Consider the following 27,839-nt stretch of genomic DNA (forward strand, 5'->3'; position numbering starts at 1 on the left):
CTTTACTAATGCCTCTGCTCAGAAAATTAAATGGTTTCATTTAACAAAACCAATTTTAAAGCTTTTTTTTTGGTCAAATTGAGAAGTGGGTTCAACCCTTTCTCTGAACTTCATGTGTTTTCAGCACAACTATCGAAGTGTCGGTGGCTTCCAGTCCAAGTATTTGGAGGTACAAGGGGATCGTGCTTTTCTGGCACCGTCCGTCCCAAATTCTTCAGGCACTTTCCAAGTATTAGCTACTTCCATCTGAATATAAACAAGGAGCCAAACACCTTGAATGTGTTGTTGCTGTGCTGTAATGTCAAATTATTAAATATTTTGACATGCTTTGGCTCAATATAATCAGCTGGCTGCAGAAAGCTGAAGCAGCAATTGCTGTTGGTTCAGAGGGCGGCAGCAAATCAAAGCGCAGAAGTCTCGCGTGCTAAGTACAGTTGTTTGGGAGTGAGTGAAGAGCAACCTTCTGTGGTTACGCAGGTTTGGTTTATTCCTTGGCAGTCTACCATCTAATCTCCCCTGTTGAGGACAGCATTTCGTATCACCTAGCATAACTGAGCTGAATTGCTGCCAGGGGAGCAAACCGATTGCGCTAATGTGCAGACTCCGCCGTGTCCCAGTGACCCAGTGCGTGGCCTTCAAGTTAAAAAGTGAGAACATCTGTGAGATGATGCCATCTCTCCAAATGGCTAGGACGTCCCTTAAAATCTTTCTAACTGCATCTGTGTGCCATGGGATCCCCTCACGACAGCGGAGATGGGACTGGTAGCACTGGGTTCAGAGTTGGATAACCAACTGGTCTGGTGCAAATGGGAAAAAAAATAGGATTTGCTGCAATCTGCTGTGGTTCCAAGCCTGTGTGTTCAAAATCATGGGTTTACTGACAGTGATGTTTGTGCCAGTTGCTGGTCCTGCACATGCAGTGTTCATCTGAACACGTTCAAGGCCAGGTTGGATGAGGCTCTGAGCAACTTCATCTAGTCGAAGATGTCCCTGGTCCTTGCAGAGGGGTTGGACTGGATGACCTTTGACGGTCTCTTCCAACCCAAACCATTCGATGATTCTATGATCTGTATAGCATTGGCTATTCAATGGCCCAATATCCGCAGTGCAACTGGGCTTCTCTAGGCTTGGTGCACGCCTCCAGTCTTGGTGCCACCAGGAGGGAAATTGCTTCTTGCCAGTGTGTGCTGCTGAAATCCAAATATAAATCTGCATCTAAAATAGTTTCTCCAGTTCACTAATTCACTCATATATTTTTCTTAGGAGAGCTGAGAATTTTAGGAATCAGTTCTGGAGAAAAAGCATCTGCAAATCTTCATCTCTCCATGAAGAACTTGACATGGGCAAAACCATAGCAGAAAGCTCCATAATTCCTCATGTCTGTCTTCTCAGCTGAGGAATTTAGGGGTTTCCGACAGGGTTACGATTATCAGGAGCTGCCTCAAGCTTAAGCTCCAGCGAAAGAGCTTCAGAGTAAATCATCGGAAGAACAGCGGCCGGTCAGTGCAACCAAGTGGTGGTCAACTTCAGCTGTGACAATAACTTAAATTGGAAATTGCTTGCACATTAGCATCATGGGTAAGCTGGGACCTAAACTGGCCCTGCTACTGAAGGAATGTTTCTGTGCTTAAGGTATCTCCAAAACGATCCAGCAGTATTATAGACAAGTTAGGTCTGATGTCTGATGCTGCAGGTCGGTTGAGTTATCAGGAGTTAGTAGGCAGACATAGAATACGGTGTTTCATGTGACTTTAGCAGTGGAAAGTCGTGTCTTGCGGATATAGTACAGCTTTTTGAAGAGAGTTGGTGCATAAAATGGAGCCAGCCACTGTGAAATAAGAGAAAAGTCTCTTTTCTGAATGAATAACTTGTTATAGATAGGAAATAAAAGACTGAAATAACTGGGCAGTTTTCACAGTAAAGGGAGATGACCAATTAACTGTCTCGGGAACCTGTGCAGTTCAAAATAGAGAGAGACGATAGTGATGTGCCAGAATCTGCTGATGGGGTAGAGTTATTGCAGGTAAGCAAAAGTAGACATGACTACAAAAAGTCGCAGAAGAATCTGACGATATAAAATGTCTGGGCAATGAAATAGCTGCTGAAATTCCACGTCGATAAAAGTCAAGTGCAGGCACAATCACAGGGTTTAAATTAGCCCACGGAAGAGGTCCTGGCGTCACTGCAGATGGTTCTTTGAAAACTCTGCTCAGTGCTGAGCAGAGGTCAGAAAGGCAAGTGGAATGCTAAGAATTGCTGGGAAAGAGATGGAGAATAAAAGAGAAAATGTAAGTACACCGCTGAATAAATCCATGGTGATCTTGAATAGCCTGCAATTCCAGTCAGCCCATCTCAATGCAGCTGTAAAATAGAACTAGAGAAGATGCGGAGAAGGGCAAGAAAGCTGCCCTGAGTTATGAAGTGGGGAGTCTCAGCCTGTGAAGCTTGCTGCAGAGATGAATGAGCAGAATTAAGGCAGAGGTGTAAAATCAAGATCCTTCTGGAGAGAGTGAATAAGGAGTTATTTTTTTTTTGCAGCGGAGGGTGTAATGACGTGGTCAGGCAGTGGGTTTAAAGCAAACAACAGGAAAAAACTTTCACAGGCAATAATAAATTAGGAAACTCATGAAACAAAATTTTTTACATGCTGGAAGTACAAATTGTTTTAAAAAGTGGCAGTGCTGAGGTTCCTGGTGCTGGTTCCGATATGTTGGAGTTGGTCATGTCCCTTCTGACCTCTACAACTGGATGGGATTTGGGTTCTGGTTTGGTTTGGCCTCTTGCCAGTGGAATTTGGCTGGATTATAATGAGTTAAAAGATCATTATGATCTTCTAGTGTGGTCTTTCCTCACTATGAGGGTGGTGGGGCACTGGAACAGGTTGCCCGGAGAAGGTGTGGATGCCCCATCCCTGGAAATGTTCAAGGCCAGGTTGGACGGGGCTCTGAGCAACCTGATGTGGTGGAAGGTGTCCCTGCCCAGGGCACAGGGATTGGAATGAAATGATCTTTAAAGTCATTTCCAACCCAGAACATTCTATGATTCTATGAACTCGCCTTTGACAGAAGCCCCAGAAGTCCCTTGAATGAATTAATGAATTAATTATCTTCAAATTGCAGTGGAATATTGGGGAAAAAAGATCCAACAGTACCTTAAATATTTTCTGCACTGAGTAGAAGGTCCCAAGGGTTAATTACAGTCTCTCTAATTTGGTGCTTCCCATTTCTACATGCAAAGGCCGCAGTAGCCCTTTTGGCTGCAGCACGGTGACGGGAGGTCACATGGGATGGCTCAGGAGTTTTGAGACAGCGAGGACTAAAAAGTCTGCTAGAACAGGATTATCATCAAATTATATCTGCCTCGGCGACAGGAAATCAATCAAGAGTGGGCTGATTTACACCTGCCGGAGCCAGCACATAATGAACTTCATCATCTTTCCCAGCGATGTTTTTATCTTCGCATCGGCACAGTCAGTGCGAGGAAAATATTTTCCTCTTTAAAATGAAAACATTCAAGGTAGTGTTTGGCAGAGCGTTGGAGCCTGGGGTTCCTGCTGCTTCTGACAACAGCGCTGGTATCTTTTGCTAATGACCAAAGTGCAAAATAATGAGTTTTCTTGGGCTTCTGCTTTATTTGGCGTGCAGTGTTTTAATAGACTGTTAGCAATTCCGAAAGGGATAAATGATGTTTATGCCCTCTTGTGGTATGTTGTTGAACAGAATGGATTTTCTAACTGACAAAATTAGGCCAATGATGGAAAAGTCGCGGGTAAAAATCTGTAACGAGTACTGTTTTGCACGGTGGAACAATATTCATCCCTCCAGCAGCATCCTCATGACTCAGTTAAGGGGAGGAAGCCAATTTTCCATGCATTTCCAGCAGCCAGTAAATGACTAATGCTCGTGATGACAGAGTCTGTGCCATCTTTCTGGAGTGAAGGTAATTTTAAAAGTGCTTTTCTTTCCTAGGAAGGTTAGAAAGTAAGTGAAATGCTGCTTTCTAAAAGCGGTTGTGTTGACACCTCTTTGCATTGCTTGTTGCTGACGTGTTGTGATACATGCCTTCACATTTTGCATCTTCTTCGCTCACACATCTGATGGGTAAATAATCTGATTCCCTTGGGGCAAAGCCCGTCCCAAAGATGGAAAACACTGTTTGGTGATTTTACATGGGAAAAAAAGGCCAGATTCCTGTGAATTTTGGCTTGTTACCCCTCCATGTTCAAATACAATGGATTAACTAGTCCACAGCTTCCTAACCTGCTCTGAGAATTTAGGTGTAGGATTGGGAATCCAGGGGCTTCCCAGACACATCAATCACAGATTTTATATCAATCCTATTGCTTTATTCCTGGTTGAAAACTGAATACAGCAAAATGTATCCTCCAGACAGTGAAATTACCAGAATAAACCAGACTAATGCTCTGCAGCAACTGATCGCTGACTGTGGTCAGTACTTAGCTGTGCTGAGGCAGGATCTGGGAAACCCTGTTGTAGGAAATTCAAAGACTTTTTTTTGTCCCAAATAATCACTTATTATTTAAGTGTTAGCTGATGAAGGTCATCAAGGTCAGGTTGGATGAGGCTTTGAGCAACCTGATCTGGTTGGAGATGTCCCTGCTTCTTGCAGGGGGTTGGACTGGATGGCATTGAACGCTCCCTTCCAACCCAAACCATTCTGTGATTCTAATGCTGTGAGGAAGCATTATTTCCATTGCATGTCATCCTTCTCTTTGCCCAGTCACCAAGTTTGTAGAAGACTATTATGAAGAAGAACGGAATTATTTTCTTTCCACATCCATGATGAGTACAACCAGAAGAGTGAGAGTGGGCTTAACTGGGCTAGGCTTTAGGAGAAACTCTCCAACAGGATGGTAAATATTGGAATGACCTCCTTGAGGAAACTAGAAGATCTCCATCTCCAAAGATCTTTCATAAACAGTTAAACAAATGTTTACCAGGAGTAAGGCAGCTTTCATTCCTTGTATGGTGATGAAAGAAATTAGACTTGACTTACAACAGCTCTACCATCTCTGGTTTTGTGATTCTGTGTGATGATTTCCTTTGATTTGGTTTATTTATTAGTATGATGAGAGAACACGTATTTATCTGGTAATCTTAAACACTGACCCTTCGTTCTTACAGTTGATCTTACTGTCGAGTCTGGCTGATAACAATGCAATTCTTTCTACCTCCAGTACTTTACAAGTACACTTTGCAACAGTAGTCTGACAACAATTAAAGTGCTCATTAGGTGATCATGGACTTCAGTGACTACAGGTTATGTCCCCACTGAGACAAGAATTGACCCAAAATGTTGATGCTTACCAGTTTCCTTAGAAAAGGAAAATTCATTAGGAAAAATGCCATGGCAAAGCACGTTAGAAAGAAATTTCCTCTGTCAGAAACCTTCCAGGAGTTTCAAATTCAGTTAGGGGATATCAGAAAGAAATTAAAGTCTAATCTAAAATCCCCACCCACATTCCTCATTCTTTTCCTGCAAAGTGATTATTGCTCCTGGTTCACATATTGGCAAATCTTTCAGAAATGACCCATCATTTGCCTTAAAAATACGTTTCTGGTGATGATAGAACTGTTCTTTTTGAACAATGGGTTTGCAGCGACTCTGTGAAAAGAGCCCAAATGTTCTTATTTCTCAGTGACATCAGTGGGGCTAAAATTTCACCCAGAAATTCATCTTGGCATAAGGACATTTGGGGTGGATGGCACGTTTCAAAGCTGAGGCACCTGCCAGGTGAAGTTCGTGGACGCTGCAAGGCAGCTGGCCAGACTTGATCAAAGTGTGCTCTGCTGCCTTTCACATTTGTTTTCCCCTTTCGTTGATGGCACCACATCCCTGCCCGGCATGATTAATAACAAGGAGAGCATGAATGTGTGGCCATAGCAAATGAAACAAATGAGCCATCGAAACGGGAGGGTGCACTACTTCTTCTCACCAACGCCTACTTTGGTGCCCGCAATGTCTCCTAGCAAAATAACATGAGAGCAAGGATAAAGGGTTTTCAGAGATGTGCTGCAAAAGTGGTCCAAGCACTGAGAGATGTCTCTGTCTCCTGCTGAGAGAAAACCTAACGTCATTCATCAGCGGAGAAGCCAGCAAACCACTAATGGGTTTCCATCATGTTTCTTGACAGGTATTGACGGAGGGCGGTTTTGGTCCCATCACAACAGAAATCCGGGAGGCTCCGGAGTTTTATTACGCCGAAGATTACCATCAGCAGTACCTCAGTAAGAACCCCGGCGGATACTGCGGCCTCGGGGGAACGGGGCTTTCCTGCCCCGTTGGGATCAAGAAATAGCCTGTGCTTACTCCCTCACCTCCACTTTGTTTTAAGGAGTTTGTAAAAAGACTGACAACCCTGATGGGTGTCATGGTACCCCCGCAGCATCAGTGCGTAGAGATTTGGAAACCTGTTGGGGTGGCTTTCTGTAATCTGTGTAGTTTCCCACTCACCGACTTTAGAAGTCAAAGTAGAGGCAGAAATTGTGCCTGTTGGCCAATACAGCTTCTTGCTCTGTGCAGCTCACTGGATTTCCTTGCAATCTTGTAATCTGGAGAGAAACTTCTAAAAATTTGGCTTGAAATACTGTTAAGAGGATGAATTAGGAGGTGGTTGCACTTGCTAACTGCTTTGCATAGCTAGTGCCATCAGATATGTTTATTTTCTTGGTTAATGAATTTTCTCATGTTACGAGAGCTTTCACTTCTGGAGACATGGTTGGGCTCATCTTAACTGTCACAACCCTGTAATTTGATGTCTTTGAGAATGGTAAATTTATAAGAGCAGTAATTCTCTCACAATTCCACTTTCTCAGCAGCAGGTAATATCACCTATAGTGCCTATTTTCTGAAACAATTCTAGTCAGAAAAAGTAAAAATTGTGATGTGGTATTTCTTTTTGACAGTTCCAAAAATTGTATAAACACAAAAATAAATCAATTTTGTTTCCTGCACTAAAATAAATTAAAAAAAAAAAAAGAAAAATGTCTGTGATGTGTTCCATGATTTTTAGTATATATCTCAGTAGATCTAAAAAAAGTATCATCAAATATAAAAGACTACGGCCTGCTAATTAAACACCCCAAGACTTTTAAATCTGTGTTATCGCGCATGACAGTACAGAGGAGTAGAACTCATATTGGCCACACTGTAACATAATTATTCTTATTATTAATTATTTTGTACTTCAGCTTGTGGAGCCCCCAGCTCATTATGGCAGATGCGCAAACGTAATGTTGGGCAGTCTCTGCCCCGATGTGTGTGCAGTCAAAACAGCAGGATAGCCAGAAAGAGGCAAAATAAATTTTAATTTTACTGACAGCATTCTCAGAGTGGAGACTAAAAGCTACAGCCAAAGGACATAGGGCAGGCAAGCGTTATGCTATATGGATACGGGATCCTATGGGTTGTGTATGGGGTATCGGACTAGCACAAACAGCTTCAGTAGGAGAGATGGGGATGGGTTTGTCCCACTCATCCAACTTGCTGCTTGCAATACTTCCCAAAGCAGTGGGAGGTGCGGGCTTGAGCCTCTCATGTGTTTCCTATTTTGGAAGCTGTCTTAATCACTAGGTTTGAAGAACGTGTGCCATTGGTGTGTCCTCTTGCAGATATGTAAAGGAGCAACTTTGCTGTTCTTCAGGGAAAGCTTGTAGGAGCCTGCCTTGGTGTGGTGTGGTGATTTTGGGCAGCAGAGCATATAAAGCCCTTTTTAGAGCTTGTGGGGACCCAGAGACACACACACACAGCTTTTCCTTTTGGATAACTCCTCATGGTACTTCTCTCCATATCTTCATTTGGTGTGGTTGCCTGCTTGCCAGCTCAGGTTTTGGGCTCAGAAATGCCCCAAACAGCTCCATGAACATCTCCTGTAGCTACCCAGCAGATGAGATCCTTTTCCAAGCTCGGAGTGACTGAAAATGTGCAACAGACCATCAGTCTTTGGGCTGGTACATCCACTGCTGAAGTCTTGCTTGCTTTATCCAAACACAGGCTGTGCCAGAGAAATTAGCACCCTGCCTTCCTTTGCTCCTCAGCTGATGCTGAGGTCATTCCAGTCTCAAAAGCCAGAGGAAACTCATGATTTAACAGATTTATACCTGGGGCAAACTTGAGAGGAGCTACCTCTGGCAGGAGTGCCATGTTAGACTCCTTCTCGAGATATCCCAAAATGTGCCCACATCACACTCAGCATTTCCAATTGCTGTGGTAACTGATCGCCTGTCCTCAATGTGTTGTGCCTCTGAGTTGTTCTAGTGCTCACTGTCAAGGAAACCAACCCTTTTGCCTGATTGTCCAGGTGTAAGGTGACATAAAAGCAGAGAAGAGATGAAAATAAAGTCTTCCTTTTGTCCTATGCATTTCTAACCTCTGTGTAATTCAGAATGCAGTGAGATAACTCCCGATTTGCTCCAGCGTGCCAGGCAAATTATTTCATGTGCTGAATCATTCGGGTGCTCATAAAATGTTGCTTGGTTCCCTTCTGTCCCTTCCCCTCCCTTCCTTCCTACTACATGCTATAGTTATTGTTTTGAAACAAGCTGGAAAGTCTTTGGAGAAAGCACCATTCTGTCCTTAATACAGCCAGGATCAAGTTTTGAACCTCAGAACCCGCATGAGTTGTTTTTTTTAAGTTCTATCCTGATGGAAATAATGAGTCAGTTTAGAATTCAATTTAGGATTCATTTTTTAAGCTGGATTTGGTCTTGTAAGCCACCCTTGCCCACAGGGAAGAAGGGAGTGGCTGCCTCGACCTCTTAGGTACTACACTTTTGATTTGGTGCTGTTTGAAATTTACCCTGCCACAGAGCTGCCTCTTTCTTCTGAGAACATGGACACGGTCTAAGTAAAGAAGGGAAAATTAATTCAGAGTTTAGTAGGCTTCAGCACTTCTCAGAGTTGAAGATGAAAGCTGATGCAGGATCAGCAGCTAAGGTCTTCGGAGAGAAGAACATGATTAAAGATCCAAAAAGAGCTACAACACCCAACTCGTGAACATCTAAGGAACCTGAAGGTGCACAAGTCCATGGGACCCAATGAGATGCAGCCGCAGGTCCTGAGGGAACTGGCGGATGAAGTTGCCAAGCCACTGGCCATCGTATTTGAGAAGACGTGGCAGTCTGGTGAGGTTCCCACTGACTGGAAGAGGGGTAACATAACCCCCATTTTTAAAAAAGGAAACAAGACCCGGGGAACTACAGACTGGTCAGCCTCACCTCTGTGCCTGGCAAGGTCATGGAGCAGATTCTCCTGGAAATCGTGCTAAGGCATGGAGAGCAAGGAGGTGGTTGGTGACAGCCAACATGGCTTCACCAAGGGCAGATCATGCCTGACCAATTTGGTCCTTCACATCCGGGGGGACCTTGACAGGCTGGAGAGGTCGGTCTGTGCAAACCTCATGAAGTTCAACCAGGCCAAGTGCAAGGTCCTGTACATGGGTCGGGGCAATCCCAGGCACAAATCCAGGCTGGGCGGAGAATGGATGGAGAGCAGCCCTGAGGAAAAGGACTTGGGAGTGCTGGTGGATGAGAAGCTCAACGTGAGCCGGCAATGTGCGCTCACAGCCCAGAAACCAACGGCATCCTGGGCTGCACCCAGAAAAGAGAATTAAAATGCAGAATTGGCTGGACAGCCACACTCAAAGACTTCTGGTCAACGGTTCAATGTTCAAGTGGAGATTGGTCACGAGTGGCATTCCTCAAGGGTTGGTATTTGAATTGGCCCTGTTTAACATACTTGTCAGTGACATGGATAGTGAAATAACAAGGCCAAGTGCAAGGTCCTGCATAGGGGTCGGGGCAATCCCAGGCACAAACACAAGCTGGACGGAGAATGGATTGAGGGCAGCCCTGAGGAGAAGGACTTGGGAGTGATGGAGGACAAGAAGCTCAACGTGAGCCAGCAATGTGCGCTCACAGCCCAGAAGCCAACGGCACCCTGGGCTTCACCCCCACAGCGTGGGCAGCAGGGCGAGGGAGGGGATTCTGCCCCTCTGCTCCGCTCTGGTGAGACCCCCCTGCAGCGCTGCGTCCAGCTCTGGAGCCCCCAACAGCAGAAGGACGTGGAGCTGTTGGAGAGGGTCCAGAGGAGGCCACGCAGATGCTGAGAGGGCTGGAGCAGCTCTGCTGTGAGGCCAGGCTGAGAGAGCTGGGGCTGTTCAGCCTGGAGAAGAGGAGGCTCCGGGGAGACCTGAGAGCGGCTCCCAGTGCCCAAAGGGGGCTGCAGGAAAGGTGGGGAGAGACTCTTCAGCAGGGCCTGCTGGGACAGGACGAGGGGTAAGGGTTTTAAAATAGAGGGAGGGAGATTCAGACGAGATATAAGACATTTTTTACACTGAGGGTGGTAGAACACTGTCCCAGGTAGCCCAGAGAGGCGGTGGATGCCCCATCCCTGGAAACATTCCAGGCCAGGTTGGCCGGGGCTCTGAGCAACCTGATGTGGTTGGAGATGTCCCTGCTCCTGGCAGGGGGATTGGACTGGATGGGATTTAACGCTCCCTTCCAACCCAAAACCATTCTCTGATTCTGATTCTAAGTCCACTGCTGCAATACCCTGTGAAAGTCAGTCCAGGATACAGACAGGAATTCCACTGCTGCCCTATCCCTATCATATCTAAAGGAAATCCCAAGGCTTTTGGAAATCACCGAGCTTTCCCTCATCACCTTAGGAAGGACAGCATCCAACTATGACGTCAGCAGAAAAAAATCCAGATTGTGTGATGTCACATCCTGGTTGCCCCGGCAGAGACGTGTTGCCTTTGGTAAGAACATGGAATGGGGCGGGTGTCCTGAGGCATCTGCAGAAGCATCACTGCCCTGAATATTTTTTGAAGAGCGTTGATCCAAGACTGGGACTGAAATGCTGCTCCTGACCCTCTTTGCTTTAACTTCTCTGATCAGCAGCATCAGTGCAGATTTTCCTTCTCAACTTTTTGTGTTCGGAAACCGCAAGCAGAGAGGAACTGCTGCAAGCCCTAGAGGATATACACGTGTCGGTAAATGAAATAGGCCTGAGCTTATTCCTTGTACATGATGGCATAAACGTACAGCTTGTACTGCAGCCTGATGCTGAACTCTTCCTCCCAAAAACCCTAGACAAGGATTTTAGCCAACCTGGCTAGTAGCACACCGGCACTGCCGTCCGTGAGCAATGTGTCTCATTTTGTACCCAGAGTGTGGCCTCCGACCATCTTACGAGTCCTTCCTGGAGACTGGCAAGAGGGTCACAACGGGGAGATACGCCAAGGCCGGGGAGTTCCCGTGGCACGTGAGCATCCAGAGCAACAGGAAACATATCTGTGGAGGCACCATGATCAGCGCGCTGTGGATATTAACTGCGGCCCATTGCTTTGCAGAAGAGGTGTGAGTACTTGGGGGAAGTGAGGACAGCCCAGGCACAACGGGTTGGTAACATTGCTCCTCGTGGGTGTGGGATATGAATGTCCTTGGGGTTAAGTGACGGAAACAGAGTCCTCAAAACAGGAATTGTCTCCTTTGGGGAAAACAGGCCCATTTTTGATCAGAGGAAGCGTTACAACAGAAGCTTACAGAAATCTGCATAACCAGGAGGTGCAGAAGGGGAATGTTTTGAAGGACCATCTGAGCAGCCTTGATGCTGTTCTGGTGGCCCCAAGCATTTCATGTACATCCACACATGTTGCGGTACCTTGAAAAAATAGATGTATTCCATTAAAGCTTATTCTAACCCCCAAATTACCTTTCCTTTCATATGGCAAACACCTTCATCTCATGGAGAATCTCATTTTAAACTAGCAGTTTCTGGATAAATCAGTCTCATGGGGCAGAGTCCAGCCATCTCTGAGCCCCCTCCAAAATTCGGCAGGTCCAAAAGCCAGGACTGCTTGGTGACAAATGACCTGTGGCATTGCAACCTGGAACAGCTGGCTGAGGGCAGCGCGATCCAGAGCAGCCAGCCCAGGACACTGCGATCCCAAAAATCCAGCCCACTCCATCTGTTTGTTAGCGGCTGGGCTATTTATAACTTGATTGCCTTCATGTTCTACCTCTGCACCTCTCTCCCCTGAAAATCAGCTTTGCCTAGAAGTGAAGGTGGATTTCTGCGATATTTATAGCTAACCTGCCTCTGCAATTTGCTGAGCGCTACCCTGCCCTGCTCTGGGGGACGAGGCGCCAGCCTTTATGACACAAAGCCTTCGTGTCTGCTTATGTCTACACCGCTTCTGTTTTGCTTATAAGGCCACCAGATCTCACTGTTGTAGTGGGGGGAACTGACCTCAGCCTCCCGCTGGAAGAACATAAGACGGAGAGCTTGATCCTCCATGAAAACTTCGACAGAGCGAGCATGCAAAATGACATCGCGCTGATCCTGCTCAGCTCTCCCATTGAGTTCAGCAGTGAGAAAATCCCCATCTGCTTGCCCTTCATCCATGACGTCAACACCTGGCAACACTGCTGGGTTGCTGGGTGGGGAACCACCAGTGCAGGTGAGATGCTGGCAGGAGATGTATTTGCTAAAGGAGGCTGGTTTTTAGCCATTTAAAGGAGATGTTCTCTCCCAGAAGGGGTAACCCGTGCTAACTTCCACTCTCTAGCTCCCTGGTAAACACATCCAGACCCTCACAGCCTCTTCACATCCACCAGTTCTCTGTTCAGTGCAAGAACCCGTCACCTACTGACACCCAGAGCAAGGTCCCTGCTGCTCTGAGCATGTATGTTCAAGATGAAACCTTAGAGCCCAGTTTTGCTCTGCAGGAACTCAACCTCTTGCTTGCATTTTTTTGGCATCAAAGGTAAGACAAGCTCCACCTTGGTGGGCAAGTTAGGCTAGGTCTAAATTGGTCTGGAACAAGGGAAATGGAGGTCTAGGGTTGTCTGGTTCAGCGTCTCTATGAACCAGATTGATTCAATGATACTGGTCACCTCTCTTCTTCTTTCATTTAGAACAGCAGATTGCTGTTGCTAATTGCTCTCGTTTAAGCCCTAATGAAAGTAGTTCCAGCACTGATTGTGACCCAAAACGTCTATCCTGAGCAAATGTCACTAAATGGCTAATGAGTTATTTCATCACTGGAAAGAGGTAATTGGGACGGAGCGGGCAGGGTGGTGCCTTCGGGATTTAACGTTTCTTCCTAGGATGCAGCAAGTGAATGTCCCGTTCAGTCCTTGCTATTCTGCTCCGTAGGGCTACTGTCTCCTCTCTGAAACTCTGCATTTTCCTTCTTAGGCTTCATGTGCCACACGTAACAGTAATACGCCACACCACGCTGTGTTATAGTTGTGAAACTCCCATTTCACCAAGGTAACGTGCTCTTAGAAACAGAAAAGCAGGGGGCTGCTGCAAAGTCACTCTGCAGCTTGGCCGGACCTGGCTTTAGCTAGTCTCGTTGCAAAAAGCTTAGCGTGGCTCTGGAGATGGGTCTCATGCTGCTGTGTGGGCTCGGTTGACATCGCCTCCGCTTTCCAAATTGCACACCGTGGGAGGTCAGTGCACTCAGCTCTGACACACACCCCTTCTGTCTGGGAGATGTTTCAGGAGAAAAACAGCAGAAGCTGAGCTTGGTGAGAGGAGTGTGTGATGGTGTGACATGAGCCATACCAAAAAGTATGAGGAGTTGTTCCTCGGTGCGGGAAAATGGGTCATTTTTCATCTCTATCAGCATTTTGTAGGTGGACATCTCTCAGCTGGCACCTCAGATGGCACTAGCCTGAATCTGCTTTGAATATGAACCAGCAGCATGCCCAAGTGACCAAGAAGGCCAAAGGCATCCTGGCTTGTATCAGGAACAGTATGGCTAGCAGGAGAAGGGAAGTGATCATCCCCCTGTACTTGTCACTGGAGATGCTGCACCTCAAATACTGTATTCAGTTTTGGGCCCCTCGCTACAAGAAGGACATCGAGGTCATCCAGAGAAGAGCAACAAAGTTGGTGAAGGATCTGAAGAACAAGTCTTATAGGAGCAGCTAAGGGAACTGGGGTTGTTTAGCCTGGAGAAAAGGAGGCTGAGGGAAGACCTCATTCCTCTCTACAACTCCCTTAAAGGTGGATGTTGGTCTCCTCTCCCAAGTAAGAAGTGATAGGATGAGAGGAAATGGGCTCAAGTTGCACCAGGGGAGGTTTAGATTGGATATTAGAAAAAATTTCTTCTCCGAAAGGGTTACCGAGCACTGGAACAGGCTGCCCAGGGAAGTGGTTGAGTCACCATCCCTGGAGGGATTTAAAAGACCATGGTTTAGTGGTGGGGTTATCAGTGTTAGGTTAACGGTCAGACTTGGTGATCTTAAAGCTCTTTTCCAACCTAAATGATTCAATGATTCTACGACTGCAAGCAATTAGACCTCAAGTGGAGCCACCTCCTTAGAGATGCCTGTGTCAAAGCATTTAAATCTGTGGATGCTTGCATGGAGAGGCCCCATCTTGGCTGGGAAAGGGACCTGACAACTTTCTATCTTTTAGATCTTACCTTTGAGTCCCACATTTCCCACAGTGCTGGGAGGATTTAGCTCAGTGAAATATGGAAGAAGGAATGAATTTCTGAAAATCTGTAGGTCTCCTCAGCAGCAACATCCTCCAAAAGTCAGTTTAATCCTCCAGACTCAGGGTCACTTTGAAGAGAAACACAGGTGAAATGAGTGGGTTTTCCAAGTAGTCCTGCATATTTTCAGTCTTTTTGTTACTTACTGGTACCTGCTGGGATTTCTTGTTTTTTCCATCTCAAGGGAAGAACAAAGCAGTTATTTCCGTTGTGTACTGCCGTCCTGAGAGCCACTTGGTGAAAGGTACAGCTGGTTCCCTGGTGAGACATGGCCTTGCAGCCCCCCACGAAGGCCTGGGGATAACAAGATTGTGTTAAGAAGTCAAATGCATGAACTTATTTTTGCTAACATTTGGACAGCCTCTGTAAGCCCCCATGACCTTAAGACCACATGGTTGTGCCCTGAGACCCTCTTGCCCTGAGACGCGTTACAAATTCAGCTGAGAGCAGACCCAAGGGCTGGTCTGCAGCTGTGGTTTCACCCTTACAAGTCTGCTCTGCTCTGCAGGGTTTGTTAATTGTTCTCTTCTCACTTGCTGCTCAACAGCTGCGGTGCCAGCATCCCACGTGCTGCAGAAAGTGCAGATGAAGCTCATCAGCAGGGAGAAGTGCTTGGAGCAGATCCCGCAGCTGATGGAGAACATGCTGTGTGCGGAGCTGGAGAGACGAAAAAGAGAAGAGTGCCAGGTAAAGCAGACAGGCTTCTGGATGGCCATGCTGCCTACAGGGGCACAGAGACATTGGAGGAGATACTCCTTCATTTCGAGAATGAACATCAGTCCTTCCCATGACTTCCTGGGATTGCTAAAGCTTCTCTGCAGGATGCCCAGGGGCCAAGGAACTGCCTGCAAAGACATGTTGACCTGGGCAGTGGGGGTGCAGGACCCTTGGGATTGGAAAGCAGTGATGGTGCCGGAAATGAAACACCTTGTTGAGCAGATGAGCCTCTGCTCACACTCTCCTCCTTGCCCTGATTCCCTCCCTGCAGTGAGAGAGACAGGAGCTCTGCAAGGGAAACCATGAGCTGAAAGGAGGGCAAGGGAGAAGAGTGGTTCCCAACAAGTCCTCTTGGATGGGACACAATTTTGGATGGCTCTGGGAAGAGAAAATTGGACTTTTATCTCACTGCAATTAAAAAACCCAGTCCCTGCTGTGGCCAAGATGTGCAGTGGCGGGAGCAATGGCAGGAGAGGTCTTGTGTCCCTGTGGAGAGGGCTCAGCACAGCATGGGCTGCATCCTCCTCCTGCCTGGTGTCCCCTCAGCCCCGGGCTGGGCAGTGCTGCTCTATTGCCAAGTTAAATCCTGAAAGGAGACATGAAAATTTGTCCAGGAGGGTCAAAGCAAAAGAACTGGGTGGGAAATTGAGCCCAGGTATGTTTAACTTTAACTTGAATATTAGAAACCTTTCTCAGCTGAGGTCTTGGCTCTTATACAAATGCCCTTTGATAACACGGCGGGTTGGTCTGTGGCTGCCAGAACTAGTCGCATCGTATTGCAATGAGTTAGTGATGTAGGATGACAGAGTTTTGAAGCTAAATAATAGATTTCAAGCAGAATTTGAGATCAGGGTTTGGTAAGGGGAGAGAGCTGATACAAACACCCAGAAGAGAGGAAAAGGCCTCAAGTTGCACCAGGGCAGGTTTAGATTGGATATTAGGAAAATTTTCTTCACCGAAAGTATTGTCAAGCACTGGAACAGGCTGCCCAGGAAGGTGGTTGAGTCATCATCCCTGGAGGGATTTAAAAGACGTGTAGATGTGGTGCTTAGGGACATGGTTTAGTGGTGGGCTTGGCAGTGTGAGGTTAGTGGTTAGACTTGATCTTAAAGGTCTTTTCCAACCTACATGATTCTATGATTCTCTGTGGGAAAACCTCACTCAGAACTTGTGCCCTCAGAACATACTCCATCCGCAAGATGACTGTCCCTGACATCAAACAGTCTAAAAGCCAAAAAACACTTCTTCTTTCATAGCATCCAACCTTCAGCCCCTCCTCTGAGTGCCTGTTAAGGACTGAGCTCTTCCTGCAGCCCGCGCTTCAGGACTAAGGTCTCCATCCTCTACTGGGCAAGGGTTTTCTTAGATGTGTACCAGTGTTTGCAGGGACACAGATGGGCAGGCACATGTATGGATAGCTTCATCCCATAGGAATTATCCTTGAGGGTGCTAAACCAACACCCAGGACAGAGGGAGATCCCCTGCCCTTTAGGCAAAGACAGTGGGGACAGGGACCATGGACTGCAAAGCCATTGTGAGCTGGGAGCGGAGCTGGGCAGCAGAAGGGAAGCTTTACTTTGCAAAATCATTTTTTTTGATTAGCCAGAAGGCATCTGTCTCTGAAACCATTCATCTAGGGACTTTCACCTCCATTAAATTCAATCAAAAACTTTAAAAAGAAAACTGCCACAGGATAACATTAACATGATTAAAGAATGCACTTCCCAGCCTAGCCTTAAGTTCTGTGACCGAATTATGCTGGCGAAACAACTTGTACCCAGCAAAATGAATCTCCTGTATCCAGAAAGCTGAAGAAGGTGCTGTTTTGATCTACAATAATGTTAGGGTTGCCTGAGAAATGAACTAGAAATGTGAGCTTCCCAAGCAGTAGAAGTGCACGACTGCATGTGTGATAAGGCTCATAACCCAGGACATAGTGGAAGCTTGACCAGGCAGAAAGGTCTTGCAGCCTGACATAACAAGAGCAAGACAAAACTATGCCCTAGGCTAGAAGTAGAGCTCTTTCAGGAGGTCAACAAGTCACAGGACTTTTCATCAGAATTTGCTAATTTGCTGCAGGGGAAGCGATTTGCTGATGGGCGGTTTGCTGGGAAACACTAATTAAAGTCAGATAGGGCACATTTTGACCTTGCTAGGCTGGTTCAGAAATCTGGTGGCTTGCCCGTAGTAGGCTGCCTGGCAATAGAACTGAGAGTCCAGGTCTGAACCTGGAAGGGACCTTTGAAGGTCATCCAGTCCAATCCCCCCCTGCCAGGAGCAGGGACATCTCCAACCGGATCAGGTTGCTCAGAACCCCGTCCAACCTGGCCGGGGATGTTTCCAGGGATGGGGCAGGATCACTTTGGATCTTGGCACCCCAATTTAGAGGCCAGGAAGGAGCAGCAGTGCAGGCAAGGCGGAGACCTCTGGTCAGAGAACAAGCCCTGGAGATGCTGAGCTTGCTGGTGTACGTGTGGTCACAGTAAACCTGGAAGCCATGCACGGCGTAGACGCATGATCTGTCTGGGCGGGAAGTGGACAGAAGTGTTATGTTAATATTTTCTGAGCTTTGCTGAGAGCCAGGATACATTTGTTCACATCCAGAACCAGGCTAAGATGGGCAAGTTGCATCTAGACCCAAGGTTGGAAGTCTACGTGATCCTGATCTGAATCCAAAGGACTGCCGTGTGAGGTCTTTGCACTGTGTGCCATTTGTGTGCTAGATTTTCCTCCTTGCAGCAAGCTGGTTTTAATGGCTAACTAGAGCCACATGACATCTTCACCAAGGCATCCTGTAGAATTTCTATCCTATTTACCACTGCCATAATACCCCCACGTGGCAACAGGGTGTGAATAGAAAGGCTCAGACATTTCACCAGCTGCCGTCGTGCTAGTACCAGACACAACGAATTTGCAGATCACTGACTGTATTCCTATAATAACTCAAGGAGATTGAATAGCAGAGGTCCTGAGTATTTGTACATATAAAAAAAAAATATCCATTCACTTAAAAAGAAAAATCTATTGTATATCAATTTCTCAGTGGCTCTGCAGACAAATATATAGATTGTCTGTGAATTAACACTAACGGGATCTGTAATTGACTTATAGTTCTATTTAGTCATAAACATTGGCATTAATGGATGCTCATGGGGTACAAGTGCTAAAGAACAGACACTAGAGATGGCCTATGTGTTATTTTTTTGTGTGCTACATTTCTTCCATGACCCCGTGAACCACAATTGATGTCTAATTCCTTGCTTTCTTAAGCATCTTTTGTCAGGCCCTGATGCAGTGGTAACCTGAACAATAATTAGAGTATGAGGGGCTCACAAAGCAAATGCCTCTTCAGTGTCTTGCCTATCCAGACAAAATTCAGTAAATGGCCCAATTATATTTCAGAGAGTTTCTGCAAAGGAGGTCTGTGGGGGTAGCTGGGTGCTGTGGTGATTAGGACAGAGTGTGTTCAGCTGGGAGTCACAGTTCACGTACAGTTCAGGTCAGCAGCTGATGAAGGGGGGCCCAGTCTCTGGCCTGACTTTCAGGGGAAGGAATCATTGTGCAGCCACAAACAAGCAGTGGGATGGTTCCAGCTCAGCTTCACCATGCCCTACAACATCCTCCAGTGTAGGGCTGATCTGAGCTATGGGCTGAAGGTGTCTACCTGCTTTCACCGTTTGTAGCAGGAGCTGATCTTGGCCATGTCTAACAAATGTTTGAAATTACTCTAGGATGCATCTAGGGCTCTGGGTTTTAATTTCTTTAGTTCTGTGAAAAAGGACTTCTTTCCTTCACCTGTAATATGTCCTGCCCACGTATACTGTCAGCAGTTTGGAAAGGGCAAATGCCCTTTACAGCATCTGGGATACTCAGGGCTCTCACCCCATGTAGCTATAGTGATAGCAGTAGCTGTTGTACAACGCTGGGTGGGATTTATCTGGCCAGATACAAATGTCTTCCTATAGCCATCTGCTTCTACTGAATCATCTTTATCATAGAATCATAAAATCATAGAATGGTTTGAGTGTGAAGGGATCCTTAAGGACCATCCAGTTCCAACCCCCCTGCCCTGGCAGGGACACCTTCCACCAGACCAGGTTGCTCAAAGTCCCATCCAACCCGATCTTGAACACTTCCAGGGATGGGACATCCACAGCTTCTCTGGGCAACTTGTTCCAGTGCCTCACCACCCTCACAGTCAAGAATTTCTTCTTTATGTCTAACCTAAATCTACCCTGTTTCAGTTTAAAGCCATTGCCCCTTGTCCTATCACTACCTGCCCCATCAAATGTTTCTCCTCATCTTTCTTATCAGACTTCTTCAGGTACTGGAAGGCCACTATAAGGTCTTTCCGGAGCCTCCTCTTCTCCAGGCTGAACAGCCCCAGCTCTCTCAGCCTGGCCTGTGATTTATTGAGACTGTTTCAACCATCTATTTTAAAATGAGATAAGTCAATGCATGAGTGCTTACTGCTTCCCATTAACTAATAGTAAGTCAAAGGTGTCTAGCTCACAGGAAGACACATGGCTCTGAGGCAGGACAGCTGACTGATATCTAAGTCTCCAGTGCCATTTTAGATATCCCAGAATATCCCCGTGGCATCCCACTGGTCGCTTCTCACACCATGCCACAGTGCCACTAATGTGAGTGCGATGGGAGCTTGACACTTGCACTGGAAACATCTAGGAGAGGTAATCAGTCCGGAGCTGAACTCACTCCTTGTGCCCTCACTTCATCTGTGCATAAGAGTACTAAACCTATGCAGAAGTGAGAAAAGGTCTTGCATCCTATTACTGGTGGTAATGTGTCTCCAAAACTGCAAAGGAAGAGTTGTGAAATAGAATTTTTTAAAGAAAAAGTCTGCAAATTAAAATTCGTGGAATCATAGAATCACTGAATGGTTTGGGTTGGAAGGGACCTTTAAAGGCCATCCAGTCCAACCCCCCTGCCAGGAGCAGGGACATCTCCAACCACATCAGGTTGCTCAGAGCCCCGGCCAACCTGGCCTGGAATGTTTCCAGGGATGGGGCATCCACCACCTCTCTGGGCAACCTGGGACAGTGTTTCACCAGATTGGGTAAATTATCACAGATGCAAGGAAAAGGTCACCAACCAGGGAAGCCTAGTCAATCCCTCAGACTGTTCAAAACATCTACATGGAGGTGGATAGGTGATGGTGTGGTTGCGGTCTGTAGAGAGGGAGAGTATCTGCATGAAGTCTGAGGTTATAGGCCTTTCTGCCTATCAGACAAAGGTCTCCTGGGGGTCAGGAGTCAAAGCTAACCACATTTCAGTTCAAAGCTATTACTAACTCTACAAAATTGCTATTTTGCCTGAATATTGATGAGAGTAATCCACTCTCCATCCTTGTGATGAATTCTCCATCATTGAACTATTGGACTGGGTTTTTTCCCGAAGGGGTGGATGGGTTTAAATAGGAAGGTGTCCTGGGAAGCCCCAGAACAAAGCAGTAGAAAGAGATTTCTGCATTTGCAGTCTTTTAAATTTGCTTCTGAAGGATACTTTGATGTGCAGCTCATCAGAATCAGAACACTTGCCCTGTGTCCCGTGGTTTTGTAGGGCTTTCATCATTTTATCATTTTATGATGTGGGCAGACAAGTGAACACATTCAGGCTGCGGTGGCTTCGTTCTTTAATCTGTCAAAAACGTTCCTTCCTATTGCAAGGACCTAGGATGCTGGTGATGTCGTATGTCTCTTCTGCTTTCTTCCTCCGGGTTGTGGCTTTCGGTCCCTCAAACTGAAGCTGTTTGGTTTGCGGCTAAGGGGTCCAGCATTACTTTGTGTGCCTGGTGAGCGAAGCTGTGGAGAGCAGAACATCTCTGGATCCAGCTGAACACCAGAACTTACGGTGTGCTTGCCCTGGGAGTGAGGGGATGGGTGTGATGACTCAGAGGAGCTGCTTCTCGTTGGATGACAGTGAGTCAACACAGCTTTAAGGGAAAGTCATGATTCACAGGCAGATGTGAATTCTTTGAACGAGCCGACAAGCATGTGGCAGAGGGGGATCCAGCTGATACGATGCGCCGAGATTTCCAAAACTCTTATAACGAGATTCCTCACCAAAGGCTCATGGAGAAACTGAACTGTCATGAAGTGGAAGGGCTTTGGTTTGAGAGGGAGGCAAGATGGAGAAAGGGTTTGGCCAGAGAAAGGGGAGTTGTGGTGACATCGATGCAAGGAATTGAGCTGTTGAAGGAGGGCAAATGCTGAGGTGACCAAGTTGGCCGATGCCACAGCATTATTCAGAGAGGTGAAAATTACAACCGATGGTGCAGCAGGGTCTCATTATTCTGAGTGACTGAAGGCTAAAGCAGCAGATACTGTGTGCTGTTGATAAAGGCGAAGTAATGAACATAGCGAGAAGCAACTCCAGCTGTACCCATGCAATAATGGGCTCTAAATGAGCTATTACCATGTAAGAAGATCTTGGAGTGACTGTAGGTAGTCCTTCAAAAACATCAGCACCGGGCTGTGTGGGGGTCAAAAAGGCAACAAGAGCATTATGAGTTATTAGGAAAGGAATAGGTAGCAAAGCGAGTGTGTGCTATGCTAGGGCGCTAATCTTGGGAGCCTACATCTTGCGTGCCACTCCCACTCACCCCACCTGAGAAAGGAGCAGTAGTTTTAGAAAAGGAGAAGAGTAGAGTAGGAAGGATGAACAGGGACACGGAATGGCTTCTGGTGGAAAAACAAATAACAGAGCAGGACTCTGAGGCTTGTAAAAGAGATGTCTGGTGGGGATATGATGGATTTCTAAAGTCGTGAGCAGCAGGGAGAGGACGGTCAAAAGCTGTCCTCTTGTCGCTAATGTTCAAAAAAATGAAGGAGGGGGTGTCAGATGGCTGTATCAGGCAGAAGACTTAAAACAAAAAGAAGGAAGTGTTTTTTCATCCAACAAATAACTAAACTATGGAAGTCACTGATGAAGATGGTGTGGGTATTTATCCTAAGGGATAAATGGATTCAAAAAGCAGTTAGATAACTTCCTGGAGGAAGATCTCTCTAAGGCTATTAACCACTGTGATGTAAATACAGCTCTCTAAATACTTGCCCTGTTTCTCATTCTCTTCCCTGAGCACTTGCTACAGCTGACTGTCAGAGACAGGAGTCTGGGCCACATGGGTCTTTGGCCAGATGCATTATAGTCCCTGCCACCGTAGTTACTAATGGACCCCGCTGGTATCTGTGTGGATGGAGTAGAGCGGTCTTCTTCTCTCATTTTCCAGAAAGGGGATGGAGGGATACAGTAGCTGAAGCTCTCACCTGAGATCTCAAAGGGATCCCTTGAAAGGAGTCCAGGTGCCTTCTGCGACCTTGATCATTTTCAATACCTGCACGCTAAAAATGGCCGTAGTCTTCGCCCTTCCCCCTTTCTCTAAAGACAGCTTGTTCACGGTGAAATAACTGAAGAAATAATCTGTTTGCAAAAGCCTTTGCTTCCTGCAGCCAGGGCAGCTCTGATGGCAAACGTTGTTATTCACACGTGGATTCTCTCCAATTTACACAGAACTTACCAACGCGAAAATGAAACCAGCGATGGATTGTGTGTCCACCTAATGAGTATCAGATGGGTTGTTCTCCCTCCCCCAGAGCTTCTCCCACCTAAGAAGATTTATGTGGCTGAATGTGTTTGTTCTGATCAATTACCATGCTGCAGACACGAATACAAATACGAAAGGAAGAAGATTACACTCTTGATCCAAAGCCCACTAAAGTCAGCAGGAAGGCTCCTGATGTTCACAAAAAGGCTTTGGCCGCAGTGAAAAGGATGAAATTTTTGATCAGCTTCAGCGAACAAAGCACCTTGTTAGTTGGTGACAGCTTTTATACAAGCCAGAGCTGTTTATCAGTGAATATATCATTGCTCTCACCTCTCCTAATGGGAGGATTAACATGCAGTTGTGGAAGGCATGAATTCAGCCCCAGGTCTGATTTGATGTGGTTGCTTTTCACGCATCTTCCAGATGACAAGAAACATGCAGCAGAAGCAAAGCTGATATTTTTAGGTTTTTTTTTTACTGTCCAGAAACTTGGGGCTCAGACTGAAGAGCAGAAGCAGGTATCTGGTGTGAGTTGCTGACCAGAAGTATTTTGCCACCAGGATACAGGCGGCTGAAAGCAGCATTTAATAGGTTCTTGGATCTTCAGTCGTTAACCCGAGCATTCATTAAATTAGTGCTACTGGAAACATTAGCTGAGATAATTGTACCAGCGCTCAAAACTCGTTCCTCCCACAACCTCTCCTACGCAAGAGTGGAAAACCTTAGGCCAATGTTTTTGAGAGCTTAAGGTAGATAGAGGGATATTCAGAAGTGTCCAAGAACTGAGTTTATTTTCCCTGTCTTTACCCCTGAAAAAAAATGGGCTACTGACTCATCTGGGCTACTGCTATAATTACATGAGCGAGATTATCACACGGAGAGGATGATTTAGCCCACTTCGTGAGAAAATGATCGGGTTAAATAGCTGACGTTGAGGGAAATGGCATGTTAGAAGTTGCACCCATGAAGCAGACCAACTCAGCCCACGCGGAAAGGGATCTGAAGCAGGATTTGAGTCTCGGGGCTTGTAGATTAGAGAAATGGATTTGCAGCTGCTGCCTGGGTTTTCACAGCGTTGCCCAACTCCCTCTCTGCCTGGGTTTTAAATCTCTTTCCGTGGCTGACAGTCCTGCAAGCCCTGAAGACAACTCTCCCTTTCCTTGCCGAGTGGGCAGAGAACAAAATGAACGTGGTTAAAGAGGCAAACAGGGAAAAGCAGATCTGATTTGAAAGGAAAACCGTGTGGTGTATAGTTTAAATAGGGACTCCTAGCTCTGCCATTCCCTCGTGCAAATCGCATCCCTTTTCTGCTGTGGTTTTCTCAGCTATGAAATGCGATAAGACTTTTCCCCCCGCAAGGATCGTCACAAGGGATCAGGAATTAACTGGGAGAAACATCCTTTGCAAGTGTGAAAAGGCTCCAAATTGGACCATCTGAAACTGATCTGCCCCAGTGGTGTGCGGAGCCTCTGCCAGTGCTAAAAATCTCCCGTACCGGGAAAAGCCGTCATGACGCACACCGACATGTCACCGACAAGGGATCGTCAGTTGTGGCTGCGTCACCGGCTTGCGAACAGCTCCCACTCTCTTGACTTCATTTATTATCTTTGTGTAGGAGGCTTGAAGCGCCTTCCTTTCGCTACCGGGATAATATGTTTGGCCTGTTCCTGCCCTGAGGGAATTAGCAGTAAAATTCCCAGTAATTTAATTGTGCGTACAGCCTAGGAGTTGGTCATTCATTCAAACAGGATGCCATCGCCGAGGACACTGATAACGCACGGATCCAAGGTCACCGCAAGGTCACTTGTGCAATTCACACAAATTCTTGGTTGAAACAGGGTCAGGAAAAGGTTTTAGATCCCGTGTCTGAAGAGGGTCCAGCAGCACTGGTTGCGATGCAGACATGTAGCTACAGTAACACCATTGCAGTACAAACAGTATTGAATTTATTGAATAGGACTCGGTGATCTTTTCCAACTTAAATGATTCTGTGAACACTGAAGCAACATTCCCTCTGCATTTATCTTAATTTTTCCCTCCTATATGCATCTTGAACTGAAAAGAAAAACAGAAAAAAAACCAAACATATTATGGGTCTGGACCATCTACCTAATGAAGCAGGTAGGAATTCTGCCATAAACTTTAGCGGGTGCCAATGAGTTCCACAGGGGACTGCAGCCACTTCCTTACTCATTAATTAATGAGTTAGCTCGGGGTAGCTGCTGGAGGAAGGGCATTCATACATTAATGACAAAGACATTTCTCAAAGTAGCATACAAAAAGGGAAGGACAACATTTCCCAGGAAAGCTGACTGTCTCGAGAAATAAGTTTGTATTGAATTTCTTGTTTGCCACATGTAGATGTACGTGGAGAAGAGAAGGCTCCAGAGAGAACTTAGAGTGGCCTTCCGGTACCTAAAGGGGGCTACAGGAAAGATGGGGAGAGACTCTTCAGCAGGGCCTGCTGTGACAGGATGAGGGGTAGTGGTTTTAAAATAGAAGGAGGTAGATTCAGACTAGAGATCAGGAAAAAAATTTTACGCTGTGAGTGGTGGAACCCTCTCCCAGGTTGCCCAGAAAGGTGGTGGATGCCCCATCCCTGGAAACATTCCAGGCCAAGTTGGCCGGGGCTCTGAGCAACCTGATGTGGTTGGAGATGTCCCTGCTCCTTGCAGGGGGTTGGACTGGATGGGCTTTGAAGGTCCCTTCCAACCCTAACCATTCCATGATTCTATGGTTCTATATTCAGAAATTGCACACAGAGGTCATACGGGCAACTGGCCGTGCTCTCAGTGCTCAAGATACAACAGCCAACAGAAGGATGTTCCTCTTTGCAGGGTGGCTGCAATGTCCATTTGCAGGCTTGCACGCACTGGGTGAGCGAAGGTTGTCCTTGCAGTAGCAGGCAAGTTTTCAGTGAAATTAGCATGGTTGCAAGAAGGATTGGTCAGGATTAGTGTTCATTTCTTGACCAATTTCTGGATGATAGCCCTCAAAATTAACAGTGGCAGGTACCCAGCGCCTACGTGCGCCAGCTTTGCGGAAAAGTCGAGGACTGCATGAGCAGTCACAGCGAATGTCCCTTTTCACTCCTGGATGTTGTGTCTTGGTGACAGGGTTCAGGTATCCTTCTGGGGCCACGGGAATGTGTGGAAAAGGCTGAGAAGGACAGGACATTGCACTGAGACAGAGCTTGTGACTGATCTCCTCCTCTTATCGTCTGTATCTATCTATTCTGCAGGGATCCCAGGGCTGAGCTGTGAAATTTTGAGTCACAGATTTCCTTGTTCCCCCAAATCCTCACAAACTCAGGATAGAATTTGATTTTTCCCAATCAGACTGTGAGATGCAGCTCCTACGAGAGACTTGAGCTTTGATCCTGGTATAACATGATCCTTATGCCGTAGGTGGACAGCGGGGGACCTCTGGTTTGCAGCTACTGGAACACCATGAGGTGGTTTCAGGTCGGCATCGTCAGCTGGGGCCAAGATTGTGCAGAAAAGCCAAACCATGAGATCTTAACGCCTGTTTACAGCTACTATGGCTGGATTGAGACCGAAACAGCCATAAGGGGGAAACCTTTCTTCATTGAAGGCTTGGATGATTCAAATGCTGGGATGATTCCTTCCAGGGCTGAGATACAGCTGGTGTTTCCTGAGTATTCTCTCCTTTTATTTATCTCTTTAATAGCATTTAGACTACTCTAAAGCAGATTCTTTCAAAACATAATAAAAGTCAGAACTACCGTTTCATTCTTCTTTTGCTGCTGACCCCATCCTGTCGTGCCTCAGGTCAACCTGCTCCATCTCGCTGATGTGGACACACACACCAAAATGAGATGCCACAGTGAGACAAGGGAGCGATGGAGAGGCCAGAGAGATTAAATGAGAGTGCAGGGACATAGAAAAGACAAGTCATAATCCTCTGAAAAACATAGATTTTCCACACTGGTGGGTCACATCGAGCCCAGTTATTTGCTAAGCTCACGTGCAAAGTCTAGATGTGGCATCTGAAGGAGCTGCTCCTCTTGGAAAACTGAAACCCTAAGAAAGATCTTAGCTTGTTCAGTTCCTTATTATCTTAGCTGTTGGTAGGATAGCTCTGGATTAATGTATCTTACAGCTAAGTATTGGCTGAACTCATCAATCTTCTATCTTGCAGCTGGCCCAAGCTAAGAGCACCTTCAGAGACCACAGCAGCTGCTCAGATGATATGTCAATCTGCTGCGACATGATCACACATCAAATTCAGTGTGTCCTGAAGCTAGAAAAAGGACAAGAAATATTTTGGGCTGTGTTGGAAGGTGTAGCATCATATAACGAATCAGTCGTATTGACCTGGATTGCAAATGTTGGGTTTTGGTTGGTAAGGCAATAGACAAAAATCTGACTGGCTGAAGAGAACTGTTTCTGAGGTATCTGTAAAATGCTGTCTACAGAAGTCCCACGGCTCTATAATTAGCCAAAATTAATCCCTTGCAAGTAAATGGTAAATCAAAAGGAAATAGCATGGGTGTTCCCTCTGTTAGAGGCCTTTTGCATGCGTTGCTGAGAGGTCCGCATCTCACCCTGAGCTGGGACTGAGCTGGTCCTTCAAGCATGGTCCTGCGTTGCTTCTCCAGCAACAGTTCCAGTCTTCACAAGAGGTTACTTTTCTTGGAAGTGATGGAGAAGGAGGCAAGCAACAAGGTCTTCTTCATGTCCCACCTTTGCAACAGCCTAAAAGCACCTTTAGGTAATTTGCAGCAATGGTAAAACCCAGTGAGTGTGCAATGGGACAGAACTTCACAAATTGGTTTTAATTACCTTGATATTTTCTGGCTAGCTGGTGGAGAAGCCTTGTAAATGAGAATTAATTAATCTACCTTAAGCTAATGCAAACCCATCTTGGCATAAAAGTCAGACTTTATTTTCTGTGTTATCTGAGCAGAAAATAATGCTTAATTATTATTAGTTCTGAGTAATGCTTATGAAAATTGCTCCACATTAATTTCACATGGCTGACTGGCTAATGGATGCACAAGGG

General features: G+C 46.3%; 2 protein-coding genes across 3 annotated transcripts in view; both read left to right on the forward strand.

Annotated features, from left to right (window-relative positions):
• The window catches only part of MSRA (methionine sulfoxide reductase A), a 290,212-nt gene extending 283,207 nt beyond the window's left edge, over window positions 1-7,005 (forward strand). For both annotated transcript variants that reach the window (XM_086745840.1, XM_086745841.1), the window contains one exon: window positions 6,155-7,005. In XM_086745840.1, coding sequence (XP_086601966.1) covers window positions 6,155-6,319 — 165 coding nt within the window. In that variant the 3' untranslated portion in view covers window positions 6,320-7,005. The remainder of the gene's footprint in view (window positions 1-6,154) is intronic.
• Window positions 7,006-10,878: 3,873 nt separating this feature from the next.
• On the forward strand, window positions 10,879-26,521 carry LOC104481783 (serine protease 55). Its single transcript, XM_086745839.1, has 5 exons — window positions 10,879-11,014; window positions 11,192-11,381; window positions 12,237-12,484; window positions 15,081-15,220; window positions 26,222-26,521. The coding sequence occupies exons 1-5, from the start codon at window positions 10,879-10,881 to the stop codon at window positions 26,519-26,521; spliced, it is 1,014 nt and encodes a 337-aa protein (XP_086601965.1).
• Window positions 26,522-27,839: the final 1,318 nt, after the last annotated feature.

This window comes from Chlamydotis macqueenii, chromosome 3, assembly GCF_036417535.1.
Source record: "Chlamydotis macqueenii isolate bChlMac1 chromosome 3, bChlMac1.mat, whole genome shotgun sequence".
Lineage (NCBI taxonomy): Eukaryota > Metazoa > Chordata > Aves > Otidiformes > Otididae > Chlamydotis > Chlamydotis macqueenii.

Excerpts from the sequence above, each read along its gene's own strand:
- LOC104481783 (XM_086745839.1), top strand. The coding sequence starts at position 10,879 with ATGCTGCTCCTGACCCTCTTTGCTTTAACTTCTCTGATCAGCAGCATC. Across the intron at positions 12,485-15,080 it reads GTGGGGAACCACCAGTGCAG|CTGCGGTGCCAGCATCCCAC; the intron begins GTGAGATGCTGG and ends GCTGCTCAACAG. Across the intron at positions 15,221-26,221 it reads GAAAAAGAGAAGAGTGCCAG|GTGGACAGCGGGGGACCTCT; the intron begins GTAAAGCAGACA and ends CTTATGCCGTAG.